Genomic DNA, 22,128 nt, shown 5'->3' with positions numbered 1-22,128 from the left:
TCAATATAGATTTTTATATTGTTTCACATTAAAAAAAGAAATTAAACAAATTAAACAGTGTATATACATTCAGAAGTGGAACAATAAAATTTAATAAAGTAAAAGCGATAAAATTATTTTAAGACGAAGTGATTTACCTACAACTAATTAATCGTTAATGCATATAAAATCTTGCTAGATGGCGCTTATACACCAAAATTACGACATTGTCAATGATCGGTGCTTCGATACGACATCTCGTGATTCCCTATCGTTCTAATGTAACACTGCTTGCTTGAGTCGCGTTGGGATCGTGAGTGACTGATGTTCGGGTAGTGGGCATGTTTTTCAAACTCGTTTGAGAAGTGTTGTAAATATCACAATGGAATCAGTGTGCGGTGCTTCAGTCGTTGAATATTCCTTACAAGATTCGTAGATGTTGGTTCGTTTACCATGAATATATTCTTATAATTTACGTTGTATAACAGATCGTTGGATTAGTACTCGCAGCTATGTTCAACTTCTACACGCGATAAGCCCGCGTGGCACGAATTAATAGTGAAACCAAATGTTCCTTGTTTCTAACCTTTCTTATTTTATTTTCATTTGTAAGTCCGTAATCGTAGTAACCATACGTACGTGTACACAATAAATGTTAGAAACTTCTGAAAATTTCTACAAAAGGAGGAATCTGTTATAGTTTCAAATTCATGTTTCAAAGGTAAGATATACTTCCTTTGCTGATTTAATTACTACTTTCTAATTGTTAATTACTTCCTGTTCACACGACACGTTGTAAGAAACTAACAAAATCGGCAGCTGGTTCGATGTACGCAAACTTTATTTACGTAAATTGCTTAATCCGAATCAGTCATGCGTACGTTAATTTAATTTCTAATTTTTTTCCTTTTATGTTTCATAAGCACTTACTAGGACGAATGGAAGGTTATGTAATAGTTACTAGGGATATAACGTGAACTTTTTTAGCGAAAATAGCAATTGCAAAACTTATTACTCGAAAAGTGACAGCGATTGCACATACAAATTTAGAACACTTGGCTCTATCAACGCGTGTATCCGTCTTTTAATTGAAGTAAAAGGTAAATGCTAGGGAACAATATTGTTTTAACAATTTCAAGGATGGTGTGGACGCTGCATAATGCCGCAGCATGTTCTTGAAATAGGACACCAAATGATCGATTACTTTATTCCAATAGGCCTTTCCCTGCTCTAATTCGTGTTGGTCGAGTGCAATACGATGACACGAACCACACGAATTTCAGTTACACCTTAGAAAATATTAACTGTGCGACAGAATTTTGCGAATGAGTGCGCCATCATGAAATGATTGAATTCCGCATTCCTCGGACTTTCGTAATCGACATGTGGCGGTATTGTGTAAAAATATTTATGAAAAAGTTACTTTGCCTTTCACTGAAGTTGTATTAATCTTACAGGTACGCGATAAGAACCTAAAGAGCATATTACAAAAAATGATAAGCATAAATTGCCGGCCATGGAAAGATTAATATGATCAAATATTTTTTAAAAGACTGTTGATAACGCGGCGTTTATTTACACATCAATAATGAAAGATCTGTAACGATATTCTTATAAACTATATGGATTTTGTACCTAATTTTAAAATTTTATCATGTAATTTTCTTTTTCTTTTTGTTTAACGAAGCAAAGTATTTTTGATAAGAGGAAATTGGAAATATTTTTTTCGTTTTAGAAAGCAATTCCTTTCATAAAAAGTAGTAAATATTTGTGGAAATAGTAAATACACTAATGATTATGTTTCCTTAGCACTTTGTACATATCTTCATTCATTTATAATGAACTTAATATAATTAATATAATGAATTTATAATGAACGAAAAGTATACGTCGAATCGTTTAACCTTAGTTTCGTTTGATATAGTTAAAAATAAGACTTTTATGTAATTTAAGAACGTCATGTTGTTGACGTCGTTGGCGATAATGAATGCTTTTATTCGAAATAGTCAATGTTTGAAATAACAATGACAATTTAAATCCGTTGACCACTTAAACACAAACCTAATAACCTTTGTCTCCGTTACGATGCTTGAATGCGTTATTTAAGACAAAGCAGACATTTCCTTCAGTAAATCTAATCGAATAACATCACAAAAACGCAAATTGTAAAATATTTTTCTTTGTAGATAAAGTTCAAGTGAAATTGATTAGTATAATTTGAATAATTATCAATAGTAACATAATTTGAATAAAAACTCGAATAATTCCTCTTCTAACTTAATGCACAATTATAATGTGATTTAAAATAAACCTAGACATTTTATATCATTCAATTTTTTTATAAGTAATGTATATGATTTAATATTTAACTTAATTTGTAGTGCTAGTTTTTATCTGCATATTCGTATCTATGCTATAAGAACTTATATTGTGTACTTATTCTAAACAATAATTATTTAAAGAGTATATAGGATTTTTCATTTTGAATTTTGCGCGAATACGATGCGCGCGCAACATTCATATTGGGCATGTCACTCACCTCTGAAGATTAGTAAACAAGAAATAATCGTATTTTCTATAATAGGTATTAATAGACATTTCTATCTAAGACTGTAAATAATTAATACAGCTATCTTTTTATTTAAATAGAGAATTATGCTAACATACTATCTACAATTTTTTTGATAACTTAGTATGTACTTTACAGTAAACTTATTATTGAATAAATAAGTTATCAATTTCATGTTTTTATTTTCATTCGATTTATAATTCTAAATACAGAATGTTATATAAATATATTCATAATAGTGAAACTATTTTACAACTTTTATAGTAGATTGAAAGTTTTCTTTTTTTTTTCTTTAGTAACTATTAACATCTCCGTCCAATTACATTTGACTTATTCAAACTTAATACATTTACATAATATGTTGTATAAAACATTTTAAATTATTTCAAAAATTGTGAAAATTGAATATCATCTACTATTTATATAACCCATGATTATAAAATCTCGTGTGTAATGCATTAAAGAGAGAACGAATTACATTAAAAGCTGAATAAAAATGAAAAAATGGTAAAAGTAACGCAATAGTCGGAGAAACATACAACATTGAGGCGTTGTCACTTCGCAATGATTTTAAGGTTAGAATATGGTCGTTTAACTAGGACATAATTAATACAATTTAATATATTGAAAAAATTGTTCGATGCAGTAGCAGGAAAGGTATAGGATAATAATCAAAAGTGATTGTAGTAATTAAAAAGATTATATTTTTTATTCTTCGCCGTTGGCAGGGATATTATTTTTGCAGCATTATAAGGTAAACAGCACATGAACAGATAAGTGTTCCATTCTTTTCTAGCCGTAAATTCGCTTATCTGAGCGATCATATCCCCTCATTAATTCGGCTACAAGGAATTTCATTCTACGTTTATAGATCGTGACATAAATTGTATATATTTTGAAGGTCAAATTGGTATATTCTTTTATTTTAAAATACACTTTATATTTTACTTTTTTACGTACTTTCTCATAATTTTTTATGAACGTGAAAATGCATTATGAAAATATTTGGGAAGCATAATATACTCAAAGTACTTGACAAGTAACCTATTTTGAGTTCATAATTTTTTTTTTTTAGTATTTCGAATATGTAGAATCATTGGTGAAATTAATAAATGGGAAAGGAAACTAATTCTTAGTTATGTATCTCTGTTACATTAACATATCTTTGAATATATTAGAAATTATTTTAACATTAGAACTGACTTCAACATAACATGCATAGATAATACTAATTAAAGGAGTATGGTAAAAATAAGTAGGTATGCATAATTACGTTTCTATCTAAATGGATGTTAATACTAATTTTTCCAAGAACAATTGCATATTTTAAGTAATTTTAAAAATAATGTATATAAAAATTTCTAAGTACGAAAATAGAAAATTTAGTTTGTGTATTTATTTTATATATCTTTAATACAGAAAATATCTCGAATGCAGTCATGTGGAAAAGAAAGTTCCATACGATCTCAGTAAATACTAAAATATCGAAAATAAATTACTTACGCTGTTTCGAAATTAAATCATTTTCTCAAAAGTTTCTAATATTTTAATTTTTTATATTTTTTATCTAAAAATATAAAAGTACTAAAATAAAATAAGATAAAATAAAATAAGATAAATTGTTATTAATAAAGAATAAAAGTGAAACCAATTACTTCAATAATTTTTTAACGTACATGCACATATAATATGATATATATGTACAAATTGTCAAAGTTGTACTCATTTTAGTTCTGGTGAACATTGTAAGTTTGTATGGAGCCAATATATGTGAGGACGAATTTGTTACGGAAGGAAATAAGTAGTTCTATTAAAACGAATAATGAAATGCAATAAGTCTTTTGTGCTACAAGGTCGGTACTCTTCAAGTGAACCATTTTCTGCGTGATATGCTTGGTAGATTTAGAATTTACGAGAAAGTTTTTCGTAGAAAACTTCTTATTTAAAAACCAGGGACAGATCCAGGAGGTTTTGTACATAATAATTTTTAAATAATAATCAATAATTAATTATTTATACTATATAAAAACTCAGAATAATTACTGTACATGATTAAATAAAATATATAAAATATTAATTATTTTTTTAATTATTCTTTTGTAAAGAGGGCAATAGCTCAGAGGATCCACCACTGTTTAAGAAATGGCAGCTTTTGTTAACTATTATTTAAAAAATATAAAATATTGTTTTACATTACAATAGTTGTCTGATGGATTATTATAACGCGAAATATATAATTTCAAAACATTTTTTTATAAAAAGTTGGTGTGCAATTATAATTTATATTGAACTCTCAGTGATAGCTAAAATAGAAGCAAATTTATATGTTATACATATATGAAACTACCAATACAAATTAGTGATATAATTAATATTAATATTAATGTACATATATATTTTATTTTATTTAGATAAGTTATGTTTATGTTAAAAGATTATTGTCAATTAAATTAATTCATAAATATTGGAATTTATATTTTAAAATAAATTTAACAAATTTAAATATTTAAAATAGCAATAGAATTTTGTTTCTAGGAATTTTCTTTCCTATTTAACATTTCCATTTGGTGCTGTACGAATTTGAGGTTATATTGATTTTACAAAGCTATATAGTATACTTAGGTTTCTTTTATATTCGTTTTTCTTTTCCTGCTTACTTCTATTTCTATTGTTGTGTGAAAATAAAACAAATTAATTCTATTCGCATTGAAATAGAAATATCAAAAGCTTTCTTTTCATACAAATTTGTGGTACAATATTTAACTCAAACTTATAAACTGCATAGGTGAACAATGCTATAGTCTGCACAAGCATTGCCGTTAGTTTCTACTTTTAATGAATATTTTCGCATCGCTGACTCGTTCTCTGCAAATACTGCAACTGGATGCACTGTAAAATTCTAGTGAATTTCCGGCTTTTAAATGGAGATCTTGAAATGTTCACAAACTGTACATTAGTGCTCCTATTATAATCATGTATGATCCCGTTTAACAAACGGGATAAATTCTGCTGTACAGTTAAATAGCCTCATCTTAAAATCTGAAACACGACAATGTAATAACAAAGTAATCATATTATATAGAATTTAGCGTATGTTATTAAATATTGTGCGTAAACATAATAATAATAATATTCTGAAAAATGGTTATTTCTTCTATTATAATATTCTCTCGTTTATCATAATTCTTTATTATCATATATCTGTTTTTAAATGAAATAATTCTTTTCCTTGAGTTGGACTGTAATAATCCTTTTATATGGTACTTTGAAACTTAACTTAAGCATTCAAATTAATTCGCATTACCTCGGAAATTTAAAATGAACTTAAAAGTAAATTATATATGGTAGAGCATCTACCTTAGCCATGTATCATAGGTTCCTTCGTAATTGAAACTGCATTCATTCTGGGTAAAATATTATAAAATTGAGAAAGTTGTGACGAGTACTTTCTGTATGATAATAAGGAAAAATTAATATTTTACATTTTATTTTCCTTATTCTACTAATTTTTATTCCTGTTTTACAAGTTTTTACTGGCATGTTTAATAATCGTATACAGTAGGTTTGTTCTAGAAGCAAACAAAATATATATACGCTACTAATATATATATATACTAAGATCTTATATTTTCAAATTGAAAATAATCTAGTTATTTTAATCCTCTAGATGGCTTGGTGAATTACTTTTGTAATATATTCAGTTTAATTTTAATTTTCTTATTCTTATATGAAATATTTTAAGTAATCTGCTGTTTAACTGCGTAGTTTAATGATAAATAAATAAGGAGATCGTAATATATTGCATATACACTTAAATAAAAAGATTGTAATATATTTTTTAATTAAAAACAGTATGTTAACTGAAATAAAAAGAAATTAACAAAAAGTTTATTTTATAACTAAAAATGTTGATTTATATGGTTTAATAAAATGATTTAACAAGGGTAATTTTACACTCTAGAAGATGTAAATGAAATATGTTTCTCCCAGAATATATTTCCATAATGCAAATGAATTTATTAATATTTATCAAGGTACATTTATAATGAAGAAAAAATAATGTTTCATATTATTTTTCAATGTTGCTAAAATAATGAAAATGTTGCTATTTATTTTATTTCATTTTGTGAAAGTAACTTTTAGAATTACCTATTATTCTGAAGGAAGAAGATATGGAATAAAATTTTTCAATTTCTATTCCTTATTTCACTTTCAGTTTTAACACATTAGCTATCTTGCGAATTGTGTATAATTTATTCACAGCATCGTAGTATTGTCTACATTTTAACAACTAGATAATTCACCTAATTTAAATACTTTAATTAATTCTAGCATTGCTTACCGCAGTTAGTAGTAGTCACGTGGCAGCACTATCGTGTGCCATGTTTGGAAACGATCACTGGTGATTCCCGATTTTAATACTAAACCTACCATGGTTTAAATGATCGTTTTTAATATTTTAATTAAAAATTCCGTATTCAACGATGTCGCTTTACACGGTTTGTCACTGTTTTATCAATTCCGACAACACAAAATGCTTATAATAACATTTCGTTGGATTTGTCTTAATAAGCACTATTAAGTTGTGAATAAAAAAATATAGCATTCTATTTAAAATAATTAATCTGATATCGCCGGTATCATATTTGCATATTATGTCCCACTTTAGACCAAATAATTCTTGTTAGAACACTTTTCTAATAACTTCGGTTCCTTTTGAAATATTCCAGAAAGTCTAGATAAAATACTCACCCTGTATATATAGTATGATAATTGTAAATTAATACAAAATTTCGTATAATTTGTTACGTTTTGATATATTAAATACAATGTTGGTGGAAATGTTTTACTTCGGTGTTATCTTTGAAACTGTCTCAATGTAATTTAATCGAACTTAATACTAAGGTTTTCCTCTGAAAATTTTATTGAAATCAACTCCATCTTGAAAAAGTTAGATATTTTACATAATACATTTGCTTTCATTATTAAACGGCTATCAAAAATCGTTATCTTGATCATCCAATAATCTGCTGACAATCTTGACAGCATAATTCATTAACTCGCATCATATTTAATAGTTCACCTTTAATTTAAAAATAGCCAAGTCAAATTTTCTAAATCATTATTACGAAGTAACATAATTTGTAACGTCGACAAAACAAATATCATATAGCATACTTCGAATATAGCATACCTCGAATACCATATAGCAAATCTCTTCAACTTTACCGACAGTGATACAAAATACTATTTTTCACCGAATAGAACTGGACGAAATTTGATTTTCTGTCTTAGGAATTGCATGAGGCGATGAGATAAGCTGGACCCATAGGATGGCTCGTCACGGTAGCGAAAGGTCCTTGCATTCCCCGCAATCGATGCACCCAGGTTCCTCGGCTTGCGTAAACAACACCAACGAACCACCCTCGACAGAATTGGCACCGTCAGAGCCAGCAACATGTACTGACAATAACACCACGATCAAGGTCAATGCCGATAACAACGTGGTTTACACGACAGGAAGTGCACCGGGTACCGTTTCGTCACCCTCGGTATCCTCTTCATGGGATTCGCGTATTCCACGTCCCTCGCCTACAGGTCTGCGTCGTTCGGCTAGTATGCGCATGCGCGGTGAACGAGTTTCACCAAATCACCCACCACCACCACCCAGTACCGCGGTCAACGCGGCTCTGAGCAGATCCTATCAGCAGTATCGTCGCTCCAACTTCCTGCACCACCAGCAACACCATCACCTGGACTATCGCACTTTTCCAGTCATCACGGAGAATGGAACCGAATCACCCCGACAACGATCTCTCGTGAGTATTAATCTTCGCGTGTTCCATGGTATCGTGTCTTATTTACATTCTACCTTGTGAAAGATGTTTGAAAGGGCTTCCTTACGTCCTTCCGCAATATTACGCCGTATCCTTCGTTCGATGCAGATCGCAGATGCGTGCTGACAATCGCACCTTATTGACTCTATTCGGGCTGCACTCTGTCCTTATACGATCTGTAATATAACGCAAAAGGTATTACAAGTAAAAGTGGTGATAAGAAAGTGACGCAGAGATATGTATAGGTATGTCTTTGAGGAAGGTATGAAACAAATTCTTTTTAAGATAATGTCAGGGAATTGATAGACAGTCAGTGATACAACAGTGGTGAAAATTTATCGTTTCAGGTAATAATGGCAATAAAATATCATTTTATTATTCGTAACACTGATAAAGAGGAATAACGACTGAAATATAAAACGAATATGCTTGGACAACATTTATTAAATTTATGGTTATTTATGGTTGTTATAATACTTTTATTCGCTGCATGTAGACGTGATAGATATGGAATAGATGCAAATGTAACGTAGAAGATATTACAAAAGTGAAAATGCAACATTCTGTTTTTTTAACAGGTGGAATTTTATTTATTTTTTTAAGATTCGTGAATATTTTATATTTATCTCAATAATTCATATTGATTAATAAGTTTTCTTTTCATTTTACGAAATCGTGATATGCATTACAAAAAGTATTTATTTCAGTGCGATACAACAAATACGCTTAAAAATAAATGTTCACGAAAAATACTAAAATTAAATAATAACGTACTAACGACTAAACTACGATAACTTTAACATAAAAGATTCGTAAAAACATAGCCTCGGCACATACGCATAGAAGTCTTGCTTTAGTCTCAAGTTGAATACTATACTACAAACTTCATATTCCCTAATAGGCTTTAAGCGTGCATTGTATAATGTTTTATCCAATTAACATATTATCTTTTGAATAATTCAGATAACGTAAAACATCAAAGGAAGGAAACAAATCTTTTCCCAATAAACTTTATGTCATAAAATTCGAATCAAATGCTGTGGTAAATATATAGGCAGTTTGCCAAAGCTGCTCCTCTGCGATATTACCTTTCATAAAGTACCTGCAGTGCAATCATTGAAATTGAAAAGTTGGATTATTATTAAATAAACAGCACTTCACTTATTCTTTCTCCGATAAGTCATAAATAAAAAGATCATCGAAACGTGAAACATATGTACATATGCGCCATTTTCCTTCGAAGCGTCAGAAACGTCAAACACAAAAGCAAGAGGGATGCGTGCAGGCATGAAAAGAAGTCTGGTGCTTAGCTAGACAAAATTTGAATTATTAACTGTATCTGGATTCAAGTGGGTTCAAGATAGGCTGCGAAATATGGCGGCACTCTCTGACCTTCTCGCACTCAGTGCGTCGGCGCAGACGTAACCTCTTCGTTGCTCCTAGATCGTAACACTGCAAGAAAAACGATCGTGCTCAGTATTTATCGACGGTTTAATCCCAATGGACGTATCGTCGGATCAGGTTACGTTTTCTCGGACGTAAGAATAGCAGGGAATAATCAAGTAAGGTTCCTATATCTATTTTTGCATTGGGCTCAAAAACGATTCCCACCTTTGTCCGATTATTCACGCATGGATCTGCAATGCAATAAAAATTCTCGCAGTTGTCCAGCGGTGAGTGTCAATTTTAACGGCTGATCCGATGTTCTGCGCATATCTGATATTTGTGATGCATTGTCATTTATTGGGACGAAATTTGATCAACGATAAAGCAAAACAAAGACTCGTATGAATTATACTAGATATGCGTTGAGGTATCAAAGGTCTTTACTGGTAGTATATGTGAGCCATTTACAGGTTGAAGTGATTAATTCTAATTTTTTCATTTTTTAATTTTAATGTTGAATAAAACTTCGAGCGATGCTTAGCTTTTCGTGTTAAAAGTAAACCTATATGTTTTGTTTTCTGAAGTTAATCAGTTTAACAATTGAATTGCTCATATTGTTGTGGTAGTTTCATATACTATAAATATTTTGAACACTTTTTATGTTTCATTACGAGCATTTTGTAGTTTACAATTTAAATGTTTTTTAAGTTCTATATATTAATATTATATATTGATAGATTCCATTTAATATGTATATAATATTTTGTGTGTATATATATATATATATTAAAACTGACTTGGAATGTGTATCATACAAAATTTGATATAATATATATTGCATATTATATATTATAATTATGTATTATATAATATGCTATAATACAGAATTATAATGAAACATTTTATGGTTTAACTTTGTTATAAAAAATTTCTGAGCTTTGTTTTGTAAGCTATCTTAAATTCACCAATATTACAGTTTATCTTAATAAATTATAGTTGGATTTATGAATGTGTATCATACAAAATTTAATATAATATATATTGCATATTATATATTATAATTATGTATTATATAATATGCTATAATACAGAATTATAATGAAACATTTTATGGTTTAACTTTGTTATAAAAAATTTCTGAGCTTTGTTTTGTAAGCTATCTTAAATTCACCAATATTACAGTTTATCTTAATAAATTATAGTTGGATTTATATTTTTTTATCTTGTTTAAATCTTCAATAATTTATAACAATTTCAACAGACTTTTCTAAATGGTTCATTAAATGGTTGCATGAAATTTAGAAAACAAATTAATTATAAACGTATCAATCATGAATCAGCAGGCATATACATTTAAAGTGAAATAATTCCGTAGCAATTATTATATAATTATCGTATAGTTATTGCTGAAATGTTAAACAATAAATCTATTAAAAATATGTTCAATTGAAATATGGGAATTTATTCATCATTGATAAATTATAATGTAGAAAAAAATTAATATTGTCTTAATATTTATAAAATATATATTGGTACAATTTGCATTTGTATAATTTTTATAATTTATTAAATTATCAATTCTGTGATTGTATGTTCATATTTTAAATACATTCTAAACAATAATTTAATAAGCTCCAAGTAAGTTTATGTGTTCAACAAAAACGACGTCGATATCTGCATTAATATTAATTCTATTAAGAATATCTTATTCTCATAATTAGATATTCGTATATTCGTGTAATTTTTACCAACCGTAAATATTAATCCTATTTTCGTTTCATTACGTGTGAGCTGGAATAACGAAGCATCATTACGCAACGTTATGGAATAAAATATTTCTCCCTTTTTTTTTTTTTTTTTATTAATTTTGAAAAGGTATCGGGGACAAAATCTTTTTGTGTTCTCAAATCGTTTAGTTTTTATAAAAAAATAACGAATGATCTTTGTGTATAAAGATTAATAAAATGGGTATTATTTTTGAAAAAGTAACTCTATCTTGAAAATTTTTACAAGTGAAATATTGATTTACAAAAATATGTAATTTACAAGATATTTTCACGTTTATTTGAAAACTGTTCTCGTGCAGATTCGACAAGCTTCTCGCCTTTAAAGAAGAGTTTCATATCTTTCTGCTCAATGGGGTCTTTGATTTTGTCTTACTTTCAAACCAGACTTCCTAGTCAGGGAGCAAGAAAGCTTCTCCTTAAGCCTAAGGTAAATTACCCTTAGGTCAAACAGGTATACAAGTGATAGAATGTACTTTATGTTTAATCCTTTGAATGCAATCTTAATGTATACTTGAAAATATTTATTGATTGTAGTGACACTATGATGTGAATATTTTATCTATAATCTTTAACAGTAACGTGATTGCGGTGGACAGAGGTGGTATTTAAATAAAAATCTCACAAATTAGGGATTCTTCAAAATAGAAATTGTACGTGGGAAAAATCATTTTTCATCTATCTGTTAACTACCCGAAATATTAATTATCTCGTTAACGCTATTTACTAATTCTTCTGTACTAATTATTATTATGTATTTGTGACTTTGACGTAATATATTAATCCAATTATGGTGTCCATTCTTTTCATTTGTGTTCGATATTTATTAACAATTCTGTACTCGATAAATTTTTCATTTAAACACTTGATTTCTTAATATATTACATTATTTATAACAGCTTTATGAAAGTTTGGAATATTATTTTATTTCACTATCATGCAAGATAATTCATCTCGCAACGTTGAATTACATTTTATAAAAATATTGAGACATTTGTCACGAATCAACAAAGTAATAAAAATGAAAAATGAAAAAGTGAAAATATGTAATGACATATTACATGAAAATGGGGTGAAATTTTCTAAATTATTTTGCAAAATGAATATTTATTTTAGACAAAATAGTTGGACGCTTATATCAATTCTAATATGTGTAATATTTTGAATATTATCTTTGGGAAATCTGATTTCAAATATCTTAGTAAGTATCAACTTTAAGTATACTATATCTTAATAGTATTTTACTCATTGCAAGAGTTTAATAATTTTTCTTATTTCTTTATTTTTAAAATATAACTCTATCGATATATTCTATTTTTTAAAGGTAATGATCATTATATCTAAATTGTAAAAATTTTCAAAATGTAATGTGTGAGTAACAAAGGGAATAAATCATTATTCCAATTTGTCTTTTATGAGATCAAAGAAAGAAAAGGAAAAAAATATACATCTTGAATTACTCTGTATAGTGTAATAAATATGGAATTTCTGATAATTCTTATAAATTAATTGATGTTGATAAAAAATATTTAGCATAAAATAGAAGACCTTGGTGACCACTAAAATAATTTATAGTTAAGCCAATTTTTATATCCTTTTTTTATATTAGATTAGCCAATAAGTAGTACCGGATTTTTACAGTAGGTAGTGCTCTCTTAGTTTTCAATACAAAGCGAAATCTTAACGCATTAACTATAACAACGCATTAATTAAAATTACGCAACTACCATTAGGAGTAAATAGTGATAGATCAAAATTCAATAAAACTTTTTTTTATTTTAAAGTAAATAACTACTAGTTTATTTTAAAAGTATCAACATTACTCTTTAGTCAATTTAATACAATACGATAACAAAAAAAAAATACAATTTTAATTACGAAAAATAATATATTCCAGAAGTAGTAGACAATTAAAACCTAATTCATGAAATTATACACAGTAAATTATAAAAACGCAAAAATACCGTTATAATGATATAGGCCATATCTGTGAAAGATGTGTATAATTTTGTAAGTCATAAATCTAAAAAAAAAAAATAATAATTCCAAACTGTTTATTACTTATCACTTATACCAAAATTATTTACTATATTTTAGGCGAGTGATTTAACCTGAATTGCATGAATAAAGTATAACTTCCGCGTAACGTTATTGAGCATTCATTCAATGTATGTTTACGCCTTCAATTAATCTCTAACGAGTAATAATGAAATCAGTTAAAAAGTGATCGAATTAATTAAATCATAATTCTGAAAAAATATTTAATTACGAAAAACCGACATCATCTTTTTTCTATTTTATAGAGCCTTTCATTGACCCCGGTGAGGCCGCGGCCTGGACTCGCGGCCTCCGGAGGATCAAGCACTGGAATTGCCGATGACAGCGACGCGGAAAGTGTAAAAAGTTATGGAAGTGCCTGCAGTACCGCAAGCGCCTGCGACCATGCTACGTTTGCTCTCAACGGTACCACGTGGTCTGGCAGATCTCGGAAATATGTTGTCCATTGTTCTAACCATACCAGTGATAATGAACAGTATCTTACTCCTACCCAAAGAGCAGCTAGGCAAATTAGAAAGTTTCAGGTGAGACAAAATATTTTTCTCCGACAGTATATTCGTATCTAATATTTTATTGAGAAGTAAATAAATAAAAACGTGTAGAATTTATCATACTAGTAAAAAAATTTTACTTCGTGTCTTTTATCGTTTTGTCATATTGATAAAAAGTATCTTTCTGCAGTTCCTTATCATCATAATAAAGAAAAAAAATATCTATTTTGCATAGTATTTTAGTAATAGAAAATATATGTACATTATTAACAATATCATGTTATTGTTTAGACTTTGTTGAAAGAAGCACGAAAGGAAATCGAAGAAAAGGATCAGGAAATTTTTCGACTAACGAAAGAAGTAGTGGAACTAAGATTATATAAAGCTTCTCTGAATAGTCCAGATGAAAGGACAGATAGTAGCGATGCTCTCACCGTACGAGAAAATAATCCCTTTTCACCAGAATCCCCAAGCAAAGATTTACCAGACGAGAGTGTATTACAGAAAATCGCAAGCCCGGACACTCCGGAAAAACGTGCCCCCTCTAATTTACCTTCTTCTCTTGCGGACTCGGGTCACTTTGAAGACGGATCCGTCCATTCGAAAGATTCTGTATATATACCAGAGGTGCAAGCAGAAAGTACTCATATTTCTACAACACCTATTAAAGTTCCCGAAGACAATACTTCCGATACATTCGTAAGGTCGACTACAGAAACACCAGAAAGAGATGAAGAGAGACGCAAGTTGGTGAATCTTTATGAAAGTAGAATCGAGGAAATGCATCGTAGACATGTTGACGAACTTCAGGAACTGAAGCAGAAACACAATGATAAGGTATATTTTATACGAAATATACGTAACATATCATATGTTAACATTGGTAAACGTTTGTAGTTAGATGTTTTGGAAATATTTGATTTATACGAGCACTCAATAATTATTGAAATATATAATAACAAAAATAACTTCATATTTGCATGAAGTATTTGTGAAATAAATACTTTTTAAAAAAGAAAGTCAATTTTAAAATTTCGACTCTGTGAGTTTGTTATTGTATTTACCTTTGTTCTAAAATAAATAAAATTGAATTACAAAAAACAGAAGAAGATAATAAAAAAAGTAATAAATAAAAACTCTTTTATATAGATATATAAAATACATTAAGATACTTCTTAAACACTTCATATGATGAATTGTTTTAAATTACAGGTGGAAAGTTTACTGAATCAATTATCTGAAGTAAATACACGTTACTGTGAAGTACGGCCTTCTGTTGATGCTGCAGAAGCTCGAGCTCGTGAATTAGAAGCAGAATTAGAATCTGTGAAAGCGGAACTTACTGAACAAAAGACTTTGTTAAATGATCAAGAAGAGAGAAATAAACAAATGTACCTGAGAATGTATGCCAAAGGTCAGGAAGCAGCACGTCTAGAACACTCTGATCAGGTATGTTGTGTAGGATCATTATTTTTAATGTATGAACATCTTACATTTTTTTTTCTATATTATTTGTAAATAGATTTCCAATATATTAAATTATGTTTCTTCTTAGAAAAGTAGCAAAAGTTCCTAAACAGTCTACTGCCTTTTTAGTTTAATATTTCAATCGTGTTCTTAATTTATATATACAATTATGCAAATTTTTAATACTTTCGAGATATATAAATAAAATTTAAAATTAACATTTCTATATTTTTATATTTACTATTACAGATATCTGAATATGCACATCAAACAACACCAAAGGTTACTGTTGCAGAGCTACTTCAACAATTAACAATTACACAAGCAGAATTAGAAAATATCAAGGTAATTATATTTATTTTAGTTATTATATTTATCTTTATACATTGTTAATATTATGATAGTAATATTATACACAGTGCACATTGGAAAAAAGAAATCAAATTCTTTATGCCTGGTATCATTTATAATTAAAGCATTATTTTTATAAATATATCAAATAGCATGAACCTCATTTTAATGTAACATACTAAATTTTAAAATATAACATACTAAACTTTATTACAATTTGTATAATAATACTAAGATATATTAGTAATAAACAATGTATTCTGTTATTTATAACAATACAGAGTATTAGATAAGTACTATTTACAATACAAGAGATAACTTTTGTTTTAAATATAAAATTTTTTGATATGTTGATAGATTATGATAGATTATATAATAAAACATTTGATATGTTTTATTAAACTAAAAGTCATTTATATATTGTTTGTAGATATTAACTACTTGTCACATTTTTTCCCAATTTTCTTCTTTTTCTTTCTATATACTCTCATTGCTATTCAGTTGTATGCAGCAATTCTTTTTTTTTCTTTTTTTTTAAACTGTGTAGTATAGGTAAATAATTGTAGTACTGCTTCCAAATAAAATTCTAAAAATATTTTAAAGTGCTAACAAAATCTTTTATAGCTTGTAGTATAATAGTAATTTAAAACTATATATAAGTACCATTTAATATTTTGTATTTTTAGTAGTTTCTTCGCAATTTTGGTTTGGTTCTTTTACTATTCATAAAATCATAATAATTTAAAAAAAGAACAAATATATCAAAGTAAAAAAGATACAATTTAGGAATCACTGTTGTTCGTGCATCACTTTCTGTGCATCTTTGTTGTTCACAAATCTCTTGTACTAATGATGTGCCACTTTTTTTGGTCGCCGCTCACACTCCAGGACACAAGCTACTCGCCTGAACCTCACATTTCAGCCGATCGTAGCCCATGTTTATTAAGTGCTCAGGAGGCTGTTTCTCTCTGGGTCCTTGGCACACGTAAGGTCTGTATTTCTGCTGAATCGCCACGTGATGCAATTCTCATCCACTGTTTCTTAAGCATTAAATGTTGTATTTGTTCACATACAAATGCACAAACAAACCCTTCTTTCTTTTTTATTTCTGCCTTTTTAAGGTTGTTTTGCGAAATAGTGGATTTTTATAATTTCAAGAATTATGTTGACAGAATATTTGCATCTTTCCCTTTAGCAAAGAATAAAAATATGCATAATTGCTAATGTTGCCAATTTCGTTATTTAAATAAATCTTGCTATTATTTATCTGTTCTTATTTTATATTTTGTTGTAACATTATTGTTAGTGTTTCTGAATGAGTAATATTATCTTTTTTAATAATAATGAGTACTATTATTAACATATACAAGAAGATTTCCTTAATATTTGTATATAATATATTTTAATTAATTTCCATAAATAATTATTTATTTCATTATATATTGAGAAAGATTTATAAGCTGTATATATATTTTATTTTCCAAGCATGAAAATAAGTATAAAATAAATGTGTAAGCATAGTATAAATAGTTTGTATGAAACGCGTACTTTTTTATGTTTTTTAAAGAAGTAGTGTATACAAAATAGTTGTATAGTAATAGTATGTCGGTCACATAATAAAGACTTAAATATGTTATAAATAATTTTAGTTAACGTATTAAGCTTTTTTATAAATTAATGTAACAATCAAATATGTATTAAAAATATATTAATCATTTTTTAATTAATTTTTACATCAATTCTTTGATTGCACTTAGTTTTTCTAAAATTCAAGTCTTTGATAATTTTCCTTTATCTCTATAAAGTAAAGTTTATTATAAGAAATATAAACTTAGAACGAATAATAAATATGAAAGGTATTCTATCACTTTAAAAATAATTAAAAGTAAAAGTTTGTTATAGACTTCAAACTATGAATGTGGCAAGAATTGGTTTCACGTGTCTTTATGTATAAATTATATTATGAAAATATTTATGGGAGAATGTATTTATTAAAATGCTTCGCCACAGCGATTGCATGCCAATTGTTAAGCACAAATGTAGTTAATTCCCGTTATCATGCAGTATTATTAGGTTTGGAGAGACTATTCTGTGCACTTGAAAGAAACAGCCTCTTATTATCCTTCAATTGATGTAAGTTTGCACGTGCTTAAGCATCACATGCTTGCACCATTGCATACAGATCACATCATTACAATCATATTAGATCCTGAAACAGAAGCAAGATAATTTTGCACTAATATAATTTTTCATGTAAAATGAATTTATGTCACTAATATTTAATAATTAATATTTATTGATGTTTATAAATATAATTGTTTTTTTTCCATATACACCTTGATCTAATATGTATACTACACTACCAAGGAATGTGTAAAATTTAAAACACAGCACTTTAAGCTAATCTGTAGAGAAAAAATTATTAATGAAATTATTAGCAAATATTATTTGTTCAACAGGCAATGTATCGACGTATCATAGAAGCACGAAATAATCAAGGTGCCCTTGATCCAGAGATTACATTGCAGTTCCTAAAATCAGCGATTTACTATTTCTTAACGGACAAAGAAAATCATCATGGACACCTGAATGCAATTGAAAGCATTTTAGGATTTACAGAAGCTGAAAAGCACAATATTGACAAAATATATCGATCATCTAGAAAGTAACACATAAAATTTTTTAGTTATTAAATTTCAGTGCAAACAGATACAGGATCTTGAGATGATTCATCACATCTTTTTCTTAATGAATGCCAATCTAAGAATATGTGATCAGGTATGCATTATATTTGAATTAGATTTCCTTTGAAATCAATTCATATAAACTATGAATTGCATGCTGATGTTAGTATATATCGTACTATAGCATGTGGTATTGGTATATATATTTTTTAACTGACGAAATTTTATTCAATTCAAATCAGATATAAAATATTCATATCTTGTATTATATTAATTTTTTTTTTTAATTAAGTAATTAATAACTTCAAATAAAAAGAATCATTGCATACATTTGTTTGTACCAATTTTATTCATTTTTTATAAGTTATATAGTAATTGTATCATAAATCTTTTATCTTGATATCAAACAATTGTGTAATATATGAAGAAAGTTGATTCATTCACGATAGTAAGAAAGACTTTGATTTCATTTTATTTCTTATCCAGTATAGAAACGAAAATAAAGAGTTCATATTTTAGTAATATAAACTCTTCATGTTTTTAATAGAATTATATGAACACAGAGAATTTCACTTAAAAATATACACCTAAATATTTATCAGATATTTACGTCGCTTTTATTATGTAATATAGGTTAAAATAATTTGTACATAAGTATATTAATATTTTTTATTTAACACATAATAATTACAATTTAAACATCCTATATGTAAAAATAAATTACGTATATCAGAAAATATCGTATAGGAATTGCTAATTAATATCATATATATGAAATGATACGTAGTTATAAATAAAAGTAAGTAAAAATTTTATTGACATTTTAATTCATTACATTTATTAACTTTTGTTTATCTCTAATATTGTGTAATCTAATTTCTTTTTTCGATCGGTTTATACATTATACGATTACATCGGTGTAGTAACTGGGATAGCGCTTCTATTATTGCTCTTAGAAATTTATTTATTAGTTTAAATTCAATAAGAATTTAAAGTTATTTATCCCAGTTTGTACTGCGATTTTTAATATTTTCTTTAATATGTTTTTATTTAAAATAAACACATTGTCTTTCAAATTCTTTTTCAAACTTAATGGTTAATCCAACATTTTTAATATTAATTTCATTACTTGATCTTTTTATATCATAAATTTACCAGATGCAGATACATAAATATTAACTAATTTATAAAAATGACTCATTTAATAATATATGGTATCATATTTATATTTCTGTTAAGAATTTCTGCAATTTAACTATAGCGTTTAAAATTGTGGTTAAGTAATTCTTGCATTTTCCTTTCTTTTCGTCTTGATAATAATAAATCGATTCTTGTAATTATAGAATTTATTTTAATCGGGAACAAATTCATTAAGTACAAAAAATCAGATATTTCCAAAATTATTATAGTTTCACTAAACTGTATAATTTTTAAGGTCCAGCGATTTTAATACGGTATTTTTAAATATATTCAATTTGATTTCCATAAATCGAACTTCCGTTATACACCTGTTACATAATTATAAACCCAACTATTTATTTACAAATTATTTTCATCATAAGCACCTACTAAGGATATTTTATCAAGAAAAATGTGTATGTATATACCAAAGTGTATAACTTTAAGTGATATTCAATGTATTTGGTATTTTCAAAAATTACGTAAATATATAATATTTCAAATACTTTTTTAAACAAATAACAAATCTAAAACAGTTACAAATAACAGTTTCTATGTTTTAGATTTTTAATATTAAACATGATAAAAGGATTGACTACAAATAACTTGAGATTAAAATTAAATATTACAAATATTAATTTTTTAAACAAGACAAAATTTACAATTAAGATATTTATATTTCATATTTTGTTAGCAACACCTATACATATTAACATAAAAATGACTTTTTAAGTTATATATCAAAGAGTTGTAAATTGTATTCTTTGACTGCTTTTATCATTTTATTTATAGAAATGAAAATTTAAATAATTTTTTAATATAAAAACTTAACATTAAAACAAAGATAAATATTGTACATTATGTTTATAATTTATTCATAATATTTGAAGTTTTCTAATGATTAATTAAGAAGAATCATATGTTTTTGCTGCTATATATAAATATATATAATACCATTATATGCTATAATGCTATATTTATAATTGAATTTGATTTTCATGCTTTTTTTATTATGTTTTTTTTTAAGGTATAAATTTGCATTTGACACATTTTTAGAAGTATTGAAATTCTCAAGTTTCAAATATTTAACTTCAGTAATTTGGTTTTGAGTTCACATTTAGAAAATATGGCCTAAATAATTTTTAATTATTTAAACTCATTAATATAATTTATTTAATAAAATTGAGTATGAATAACAAAAATAGACATTAAATAATTGAAAATAACAAATTATTGAAACTAAATGACTTCTTTGTCAGTCTATACAAATACTTTCATTTACTAATTTATTATGTTCTTTATAAATGGATTCTTAATTTTAAATATAGCATCACAATATTTTAAATTCTGCCTTAAACAATAAAATGTTTGTATTTTAAAAGCAATTTACTAATACATATTTTATAAAAAAAAGTCTAAAATAAACTTTAAATTCATTTTTTCTAAATTTAAAATTAATGTACTCCATACACATCTTCAATTTGTTGAATTCATTCCTAAAAATTATTAAATTGAAATTATTAAAATAAATTTTGAAATTATTTATCTTCTTAATATCGAAATGAATAGTAAATACAAAATATTTGCATTAAATGTGAAAAATGTTATAAAAGTATTTGTTATATTTTATTTTTAAAAACAAATTATCACAATTCAATATATAAAGTATTGTGTGAATCATTTACAATATGTGAAAAATTATTAACATTCATTTTTTCATACAATTTGATTAATTTTTTATGTAATTAATTTAGATAAATACATGTCAAGAATGAGAAGTAATATAAAATGTACATATAGATATGTATAAATGAATGAATTGCAGTAAATGATTTATTCTTTTGCATTGCATTTGAAATCATTGGTTGACAATATATTAGCAAATATATTGCACAGTAAGTACCTACAATAATTGTAATTTTTATCATAATAAATATTTAACTGTTTTTATAAATGTATATCACTCTACATTGTGTAACATATTGTACAAATTATAACATCACATTAGTATTATTACATGTTTGATATATTAAATATATGTTTCATGTAATAAGTATATTATATGTAATTCATATATTTAATATACTAAACATCGAAGAATACGTAATTACATGAAAAATAGTAACTTTATCCATGTCAATGCAAAAGATTAAATACATTTACCTATCGGTGATAAGGGAAAGAAGATTTATTAATTTCATAGTGGAAAGTAGAAAGTATTACTTGTATAATTTATCATGATATAAATTTTCTATTTAATTAATTGTAAGTTACAAGGTAATTTGAATTTTTGAACATAGATTATGTAAATTTATGTATACATATGTCTAACTGTTATTAAGA

The 22,128-nt window shown here is 26.8% G+C and overlaps 1 protein-coding gene across 5 annotated transcripts; it reads left to right on the top strand.

The window, feature by feature from the left end:
• The first annotated feature begins 286 nt into the window (after window positions 1-286).
• qtc (GRIP domain-containing protein quick-to-court) lies at window positions 287-18,616 on the top strand. 5 transcript variants are annotated; one of them, XM_017907631.1, is made up of 8 exons: window positions 287-421; window positions 7,844-8,367; window positions 13,859-14,137; window positions 14,396-14,941; window positions 15,317-15,553; window positions 15,821-15,916; window positions 16,811-16,912; window positions 18,382-18,591. In XM_017907631.1, the coding sequence occupies exons 2-8, from the start codon at window positions 7,882-7,884 to the stop codon at window positions 18,589-18,591; spliced, it is 1,956 nt and encodes a 651-aa protein (XP_017763120.1). In that variant the 5' UTR covers window positions 287-421; window positions 7,844-7,881. The 5 variants fall into 5 exon arrangements, with proteins under 5 accessions (XP_017763120.1, XP_017763119.1, XP_017763123.1 ...); XM_017907630.1 differs by having other exon boundaries at window positions 287-700; XM_017907632.1 differs by lacking the exon at window positions 287-421 and adding an exon at window positions 1,018-1,079.
• The last annotated feature ends 3,512 nt before the right edge of the window (window positions 18,617-22,128 follow it).

The sequence above is a fragment of the Eufriesea mexicana genome, unplaced genomic scaffold, assembly GCF_001483705.2.
Source record: "Eufriesea mexicana isolate 0111107269 unplaced genomic scaffold, ASM148370v2 scaffold8635, whole genome shotgun sequence".
In the NCBI taxonomy this organism is placed as follows: domain Eukaryota; kingdom Metazoa; phylum Arthropoda; class Insecta; order Hymenoptera; family Apidae; genus Eufriesea; species Eufriesea mexicana.
The sequence above is the reverse complement of the archived record's forward strand: the minus strand, read 5'-3'. Positions and strand labels throughout refer to the sequence as shown.

Excerpts from the sequence above, each read along its gene's own strand:
- qtc (XM_017907633.1), top strand. The coding sequence starts at position 7,882 with ATGGCTCGTCACGGTAGCGAAAGGTCCTTGCATTCCCCGCAATCGATG. Across the intron at positions 14,138-14,395 it reads GGCAAATTAGAAAGTTTCAG|ACTTTGTTGAAAGAAGCACG; the intron begins GTGAGACAAAAT and ends GTTATTGTTTAG. Across the intron at positions 15,917-16,810 it reads CAGAATTAGAAAATATCAAG|GACACAAGCTACTCGCCTGA; the intron begins GTAATTATATTT and ends CTCACACTCCAG.